Genomic DNA, 9108 nt, shown 5'->3' with positions numbered 1-9108 from the left:
CGTGGAGGGGGATATGACATCACACACAACTTTTCTTACACCGTAGTTTTTTTTTTTTTTTTTTAGAAACTGGGTTTTTCTTTTTCTTTGTCGGTATCATGGAGAGAATTAAAGGCTCTGCATCCATGCGTCACTTGCAGCGGAATGATTGAACTTTCCTTTGATGTTCACCTTTGATTCTTTCTTAATAAAAGCAGCCAATCAGCGCATCAAACAGTCAGTCAATCAAAGCATCAAATCTTTTCTCCTTGTCTTTTCGGAGGAGCTCTGAGAGTTGGTGCTCCTGCAGCCAGGTGGCCGCACCGCACCGCACCGCACCGCGCATTGATCGGCCCCGCACACGCAGCGCCAGACGCACATGGGCTCCGTCCTGCGCACCGGGGGATCTCCAGCGACCGCAGCCGAGAGGAGGGCACTGCCAGCCGGCCTGCGAGCAGCGCTCAGCCCGCGCGGACTCTCCCACTGACACACACCCACTCCCACTCAGAGCGAGGAGGTGATTTTTTTCTACGAGCTGCGCTTCGGCTGGAAAAGCAGAGCGAGTGGAGAAAACACGCGAACCCACGCGAACCCACTCCCCTCTTCTTCTTGATTTCCTGTCAGTTTGTTTTATTTGCTGCTGCCAGGAACCAGGAACCAGACCGGGGCTGAAGCGAGTGAAGCTCCGAGGATGAAGCAGAACTAGAAGCTTTTTCTGGATTTATTCCGCTGTGGAGGAAAAGCGACCCGGTGCGCACAGAAACCCTCTCCTCCTCCTCTGCTCCTCCTCTCCCCGCTGTCTCTCCATCTCTCGGTCTCCTCCTGTCTCTGTCCCTCCATCCGTCTCTGCTGTTTGCATGTTTGTAGGTGATTTGGCTAAAATGCATCACCAGCAGCGGATGGCAGCTTTGGGGACAGACAAGGAGCTGAGCGACCTGCTGGATTTCAGCGCGGTAAGGAGACGCACCTTGTCCGCCGCGCGCTCAGCTCGCGCCCGGCAGCTTTTATTGATTCCTTTAACTTCTGTGCTTGTTTGACAGTAACTTACAGAAACAAACTCTTTGCATATATTATTGTTTGAATTTGATTTCCCTGCTGTGTGTGTGTGTGTGCAGACAATTGTGATGCTGCATCAGTAATTCTGTTGTCTTGTAGATGCCAAACAACGATTTGAAAATGTTCCCAACATCCATGGTAGTATATCTCATTTTAAGTCCTTTTCTTTCTCCTCTTCATGTTTAGCTTTAGGATTCTTCTTCTTTCTGATCCTGACTTCTAACATTTAGTCAGTTTCTGCAGCACAGAGCAGAAATGCTGGAATTTAAATATGCATGATTTAAAAAATGTGAATTTGTTTCTCTTTCTGAAGCGCAATGTTAGATTTCTAAACTTTTGTTGTTATTATTATAATTATAATTTCCTCTTGGTTTGTTATGAACAGCTTGTGTTTTGAACTTGACGGACAGGAAATAGTCCCCCTGCTCTCTGCCATGTTTTCCTTTCCTTGCGCCTCTCCTCCTCTGGGAGCAACTTTTGTCAGGAGGAGGGAAAAGAGAAACTGAAACACCCTAAAATGCGATGCAGCTAAAAAATAAAATAAAACTAAGCTCAGATTAAGGCTGTTATGAAACGTCCGGATGCATCATGTGTGCTGATGCTGCATGGAGCAGCAAAGGCCAATTCAAAAAGATGCAAAAATAGATTTAAATGGACAATAAAGATGTTAAAAATAACCAATTTAAACCTTTTTTTAAATATAAAATTAGCCCTGCAGAAAAAATAATTGGGCAAAATAAAAAATCGACCTGCAGAAAAAGGCCAATTTATTTTAGCATCTCAAATATTTTTTGTTTTAATTGATTATTGTGAAATTATTGGCAATTGTTTTTATTTTAATCGGTTCTAAAAAATTACTTTCATTTATTTTATTATGATATCATTATTATTTATGTGTTTATAATTAGGTTGTTTTTATTTTAGCAATAAAAACAAATGATCAATAAATAATAGTAAAATAGTGATTTTAACTCAGAATAAAAAAATATTTTTTTGTGTAAATCTGATAAAATCAGCAGCTAAATATCAATGAATAATGATGCTCACTATTCCAACCGTAACATTTTCTAAAACTCCTACAATCAATTTCAATTATTAGAAAAATCCTAGAAATTAAAACGTAAGCAGCTATTTAGTGAAATCTGTAGATTACGGACAAACATGTTTATATTTAATCTAAATAAGTGAAACTGTGGATGATAGCAGTGAAATGATTTGATTCAGGAGCAGCATCCTCCGTCAGGGCGTTGAAACAAAGGAGGGCAGCAGCAGCCTGCCTGTAATTTATGCCGTTATCCGTCTTTATTTATTCTGCCACAAGTCGACTCTGCAGCTCAGAGCATTTAGGCTCCAGTATCGATAGAGATGCTGATAATCCAGATTAGGATCTTTTATCCCTAGAAACGTTTTCCTTCATTTGCTGCAACCGCAGCGTCTGAAATCCACACTTTCTCAGGCCTGAGTGCCTGAAAAGCCAGAGAGGCGGCGTAGCTCCCAGAAGCACAGGCCTGATGGTATCTCTCAGGGTCAGATGTGTCTCTCTGATTGGCCGAGCTCTCCTGGCTGCACAGCGTTCCTGAAGCTTCGGCTGCTTTAGCTGATTGGGCTGTAGATGTATAGAGCAGGTGGTGACTAGGTGTGACGGTTACTTCCTGTGTTTCAGTCAAATATGAATCGCTTCAATCCAAAATAAACATTTTCATTTTTCACAGATTCTAAATGAATAATTTGATTTCTTAATGTCAGTTTAGTCTTTAACGATGAGGGCTGGGTACTCACTCAAAGGTTTTATTTGCTTATTTATCTCAATAAATACTCAGTGACTTTTGACCTGGAGAGAGAAAGATGGATCCATCTTAGCGTCGTAGTTTCAGTCCCTGAAGGAAACCTTTTATATCTGCTTTCTGAATAACATCAAATACTTAGATAATTAGCAGAGAGTTGGAGATAATTCTGCTGCATTGGTCTAGAGACACAGTTAAATGTCTCAGCAGACCTGCTGACTCCACCCACCTGAGATGTTTCATTTAAACAGAATAATCGTCCCTAAAGAGTGAAAAGCTATTTAAACTTAACCTTCATCTGACGATTCATGATTCTGGGACTTTTTCAGATGTTCAGATTCGAACCTAAAGAACCAGAATGGAAGAGAACCGAGTCCCCAACCAAAGACTGACTATTAAACCCAGGCTGTTAAACCAGGACTGAACAAACTCACTGGATTTGATCTTTTTCATGTTTCATCTGTAGTGTGATTGCTCTAAAACACAGACTGCTTGATTGGTGGAGTCCAGACCCAAACTTTAGGAACTGCTGCTCCAGACCAGTGCTTCCAGTCTAAGGCATCAGGACCCAGTTTCCTGTACGTTTAGCTACTGCCACACACTGGACCTAAAAGAAAAACTATGTCTCAGAGGCTTCCACTGGACCTGGAGGTGTTTATACAAACAACTCATCACAGACTGTTTAGTTAAGGACGTGACCTCCAGCTTGTTGGATTTGGTGTCGTAGCTGTAGTCTTGTCGGATTTCGTGTCATAGCTGTAGTCTTGTCGGATTTCGTGTCGATTTTGGTGTAGCTTTTTGACACATGCAGATCTTGGGCCCGGAATCTATTTGCTGTCGCAATTTTATGCCATATTTGGACCAGACTAGGAACCTTTGCGATGCTCACCAAGGATTTGACTCTAGATGCATGTTTCTATCTGTCCAATCTTTGCCTTTTGGGCATAATCTATTTTGCACCTTGGTACCTTACTTGGCTATTGGACAGGATTTGTACCTATCACCCCATTATCTGTAATTTCTCCTTATAGAATATTACCCGTGACTAACCCTGGACTTAGACCTTGGACTGACTATCATTTTTAAATCTTTCGACCGCACATGGTGCCTAACTCTTTAGCTATACCTTGTTTCAGGGTGAGTTGGCGTTGATGTGTACTAAGTTTGGTGCTCAGTAATGACATGCTGGTTATGGTTCTAGTCTTATCTATGTTTTGGTACGTTAGCTCTCTCAGTGTGTTATACTAGACATGCGGCCATATTGGGGTTATTGTCATTCTTGACTTTAAATGTTCTTCTAGATAAGCGTTGTTTATTTGGGACGAAGGTTATATTCCAGATAAGTTCAGGATATTGGTCATACGTGGATATCCACCTCCATATGTTTGACTTTAGGGCGTTTCCTGTTTTAACTCTGAGCTTTTTAATCCGAACCATGGAAGGTCATAATAGTTTGACTGTAGAGAAATTCTGCTGCGAATTTGGAGGCGACTCGGAGATGCAGTTCTTGTACACTAGACCTGTCTGTTGGTACTGATGTAGGACTTGATCTTTGACTCCTTGGGTCTACCTGTGACCTGTTGCCTTGAGCTAACGCCAGTATAAGACCTGTTGGGCTTGACCGGTCCAGCAGACTTGGGTGTTTCTGATCTATTAGACTTGTTCAATACAGTTTCAGGTCCTGTAGTTGCCTGTCACTCATGGTCTTACTAGTGAGACTCGTTGGGCTCGTTAGGAGACATAGTTTTGTAAAAAAAAAAAAAAAAAAAAAAAAAAAGTGAGCAACCCTGAGAGACGGATGGAGTCTGGAAATATTGCATTTAATGCTAGAATCAGTTTGTGGACCCTGGAACCACCTGATATTCCTCAGTCCGGAGATGCTGTTTTAGGACTCTATCTTTGAGCAATTGTCCCTTAACTGAGACTTGAGAGCTGATTGCAAAGGCAGACGTTTAGGTCCAGGTCAGCCTCAGACTGAGTTCTCCTTTATGACAGCTTTCAAAATGAAAATGTCTGTGAACTCAAGCAAGAAGCTTCCTTTTATCCAATCCTTACTGCCATTAATAGAACTACTCTAAGCAGGTATAAAATCAGAAATGTAGGTATTAGAAATAAAGTTAAATAGTACCCAGTCCAAATCGCACAAAAACAAAACTCTAATAAAAAACTGGGCTGTAGCTGTTAGTCAGATGGTGATATTTTGGAAGGAAGCCTTTCATGCAGTGATGTATCTGTAGAGATGTTCTTGCTGTTTGCAGCGTCAGTGCTCTCAGAGGTAATGTGTTCTCTGTTTGTCTTGTAGATGTTTTCCCCTCCTGTTAGCAGTGGAAAAAACGGACCCACCTCCCTGGGGAGCGGACATTTCTCCGGCTCAAGTACGTCACTTTACCAACCCCCTTCTTTTTCCTCGCCATCTTCCTCTTCTCCTACTTCCCTGTCAATTCTTTGCTGTTCCTCCTCCTCATTCCTCCTCTACACCTGCTGGCTGGATGAATATCCTGCGACGTTAGTGATGTTCTGCTCATGCAGATGCAGTTTGATGCTTTCTACTGTCTTGTTGTTTTAGAGCTGACCTCACATGCTTTTCATTTTCTTGCAAAAACAAGGCCACATGCTTTGATTTTTAGTTTAGTCTTTAAAAAGTTGTATTGTGCAAATAGACATGAGAGTAGAAACAAAAAGTCAATTTTCAGGGTTTTATTTTGAAAAGAAAGACTTTGTTGTTTGTGTTCAGACTGAACTTTGTTGGTTTTTACAGAACAAGTGTTTCATTTTCAAGGCTGACTGAGATCCCAAACTATTTTTATGATTTTTTTCTGTTATTTTTGCTCTCATATATGAAGTTAGTGTCTGAGCTGCTGGTGTTTGCTCCTGAAGGAGACTTCCTGTTTTTCTGATTTGCTGCTCTTATCCTTTCCTGCCTGTGTTACTGTGACATAACACTGCTGATTACCCTCATTGTTTGGCTTCAAAAGCAAAGGAACATGTTGTCATCGTTGAAAAGCGTTTTGGATTAATGCATACCTGCTCTAGGATTCTCTATTCACTGCATAGTTTTTACTTGCAGCTCATGTTATTTACTCTGCCGCTGCCCAATCAGCGTCAGATTCTGACATCTGCAAAGAAGCTGGTTAAAAACATGCAGACTGCAGCGCTGTTATTATGGCTGTTAGTTCATTTGGTTTGTTTGTTAAAAACTGCTTTAAATGGTCTTGCTGGGAAGGTTTGTGCGCAGTGCTAATCGAGCTGACCGCTCCGCTAACGCTGATGTTTCAGGGGTCTGAAGCTGAAGCATTTAGGAAGCGCTTTAAACATTATTGGCTGGTTTTATTAACCATTTATGGACACAGCGATGGGAGACGCTGATGGATGGCACTAAGACAACGCTAACCTTAATGTCAGACCCAGTGGCGGCTGGTGGAGCTTCCTCCAGGGGGCGCTATAACTCCAAAACAGACGTAAACCAAAAAACAATCAAATGTATACTAAGGTATTGCAGCAGTATATTTACATGAATGATAACAACAAAAATCTACATTCTAAAATGTTCTGAAAGTGTTTTAAATCAGTCCTAGCTGCCTTCATCCATGCTGGCTCTGGTTCTAATCTTCATCCTCTGACATGGGAGCTGGCTCGGAGCTCGTCTGCCTGGCTGTGTGTTTCCTGGACGGGGCCGCCTGTGGAGCTGGTTGCCTTTTGTATCTATGCTTCTTTTTCTATGTCTGCTTCTGTCTCCTTGAACCCCAGTGGGCCTCAGCAGATGGCCGCTCACACTGAGCCTGGTTCTGTTGGAGGTTTCTTCCTGTTCAAAGGGAGTTTTTCCTCTCCACTGTCGCTACAAGCATGCTTAGTGTGAGGGATTGCTGAAGAGTCAATGAGTCGATGCAATCAGCTGGTTTCCCTTAGAAAGAAAATGTTGAACCAATCTGACTGGATGATCTGTTTGAACTGGAAAGTGACCTGAGATGACATGATGTGAATTGGAGCTATAGAAATAAACTGAATAGAATTCTGACGTTTGAAAAAGGATGCAGGGAAAGCAGGATACAGCATTAGCCTCTCTGCATGCAGTTAGCCTAGCCTTGTTGCTAAATAATCCTATAAACCTGTAAATCAGTCTCACTTTCTAAAGTTGTGTTGCAGTGAGCTTGATGCAGACATTTTTGATTTATGCTCAGTTTTGAAGCGTGGTCTGCTCTACACGCTGTGGTTCTAGATACGGCCGAGGCGGTGAGGAAGTGGGGGCGAGTTTAGTCCGACAACGGAGGGTCATGACGGCGAAAAATAGTGAAGATCCAGTTAGAAAAAGGGTCCTAGTGTTCTCGCGCACCTCGATCTTCTAGCTGGTTAAACTTCATGAGTTGTTTTCCGCATTTTTGGTCATAAAAACAAAACAAGCCGTCCTCCTGGAGTGTCTGCGGAGGGGACGGCTTTCTGTTCACGGCCACACCTATGCAGACGACCTGGTTTCAAAGTAGAAATCCGCCTTGTCAGTTGACTGTGAGGTCAGCGCTGTGGGGGGGTCTGTAAATAAATCTGCTTCCAGCTCTGAGTGCAGGAGAGCTGCTCCCCAGGATGCTCCTTTCTTTGCACTGAAGAGAAGCTGCGCTGGAAAACTTTAACCAGAGATTTATGGAAATACGTCACCGATCGGACGACAAACCAAACACCTTCACTCCTCATTAACCATTAAATATTTATCTAACATATAAAGAATATAATAATGACCAGTTTGAGCGGAGCTGGAACTGCACTGGATAACATTTAAATCTAGATAAGTAATTTATTCTTAAAATAAGTGCATTTGTTCTTGGATTCAGGAGATAACAGAGAGATTTTGCCAATGGAACAAGATAATTTACATTTAAAATAAGAAAACACAATTTCAATGTCTTATTTCAAGTGCATATTATCTGATTATCTTATTTTAAGAGTAAAAAATCTGCCTTCCACTGGTAAAATATCTCACCTGCTCAAATTAAGGGTAAATCAACTTCATTTAAAACATTTTAACTTGTTTCTAGATTGTTTTTGTAGTGTGTCATACAGAGGGGGTGTTTTGTTCAATGCATGCAAGCTGAAATCATGACCCCTCCACCACCGTGCTTCACAGCAGACCAGAGGCTTTTGTCCACCATGCTTCCATTAAAGATCCTCTTTCTCTTTGTCCGTTGTTGATCTTCTAAGTGTGGATGGATGTCGGCTCTGCAGCCTCAGTGTCTCCCTGAAGTCTGGGTTCTGTGACTGAGCTTGTTAATTCAGGGGGATCCGATGGTTGTTTACGTTCATTAGTCCCTGTTCTAATTGTCGCAGTAACATTTTAACCATATGTTAAACAGAGTCTTTTCATCAGTCAGATGTCGATGGATGATTAATAAATCTGCATCGTTCTGTTAATGGTTGCAGATTGAATGGATTAAAGCGGATCCTGTTGTTTTGTTGGATGCAGTCTGTCCCACTTCTCCTCCTCCTTCCTCATCGGTGTGAAGTTCCTCCTCTGCATCAGACCAACGGTTCACATCCTGTTTTAAAGTCTCAGCAGAAAAGAACCGAGTCAGTAAATTCGCTCAGACTCCTGAGATCTGCTTCTAAACGGCGCTCGGAAGCCATTTTGTTACTTGGCTGGGAATCAGAGGGATGGCGAGGTATCGCCTCTGTTTACTGCTCCGTTGTGCGGTTGTTGTTGTTTGTGCTCGATGGTTGTGGGGAGGTTGTTTGCTCCCATGCAGCGCATGCAAATCGGAGGGAGGACGACAAATTTACGGATTTGGCAGCGCTGGTATTCCCTGAAACGCGGGATGGTGGCGCGGCCGCCGGGCCTGAGGTTTGTGCCTCCATAGGCGTCCTGATTCCAGCGATCTTCTTCTTCATTTAGATTCTTCTGTCACATGAACGCTCACGCAGCCCGTTCTCCTCGTGCACACGTGTTCAGCGTGACCCCGCACACACATGCTCTGCCCACCCCCGCTGTGGCTTTCTGCAGGCCTCGGCATTTTGATGAGCCTGCTGCTGTTTGTGAATGCAGCTAATTAGAGCCCTATAGGCAGAAGTTTCCGACCGGCGGGGCGAGGCCAGAGGCTGGACCGGCCCAGAACAGACGCCGTCCTTCTCCCGCTTCATTTTGCTAATTCAAGCTTATTAACTTGGCTGGTTTATCTGTTTGTTAATAATCTATATTTGATATGGAAGTTACAGCATCTGAATAAAAACCTGGATCTGGAAATAAACTCCAGAATTTAACCAATATTTTCAGGCACGAGAAAATGTAAATAACCTGCTTGGAAATCAA

At 42.7% G+C, this 9108-nt stretch overlaps 1 protein-coding gene across 12 annotated transcripts in view; it reads left to right on the top strand.

Annotated features, from left to right (window-relative positions):
* The first annotated feature begins 244 nt into the window (after positions 1-244).
* The window catches only part of LOC119784895 (transcription factor 4-like), a 292976-nt gene continuing 284112 nt past the window's right edge, over positions 245-9108 (top strand). For 2 of the 12 annotated variants that reach the window (XM_038287164.1, XM_038287162.1), the window contains exons 1-3: positions 245-932; positions 1135-1173; positions 5122-5194. In XM_038287164.1, the coding sequence (XP_038143092.1) occupies positions 837-932; positions 1135-1173; positions 5122-5194 (208 nt within the window). In that variant the 5' untranslated portion in view covers positions 245-836. The remainder of the gene's footprint in view (positions 933-1134; positions 1174-5121; positions 5195-9108) is intronic. The other 10 variants (XM_038287165.1, XM_038287163.1, XM_038287168.1 and 7 more) reach the window with 8 other exon arrangements.

Source organism: Cyprinodon tularosa, unplaced genomic scaffold (genome assembly GCF_016077235.1).
Source record: "Cyprinodon tularosa strain WSP-4 unplaced genomic scaffold, ASM1607723v1 ctg236, whole genome shotgun sequence".
In the NCBI taxonomy this organism is placed as follows: Eukaryota; Metazoa; Chordata; class Actinopteri; order Cyprinodontiformes; family Cyprinodontidae; genus Cyprinodon; species Cyprinodon tularosa.
Note: the sequence above shows the minus strand (reverse complement) of the source record. Positions and strands in the feature narration are given on the sequence as shown.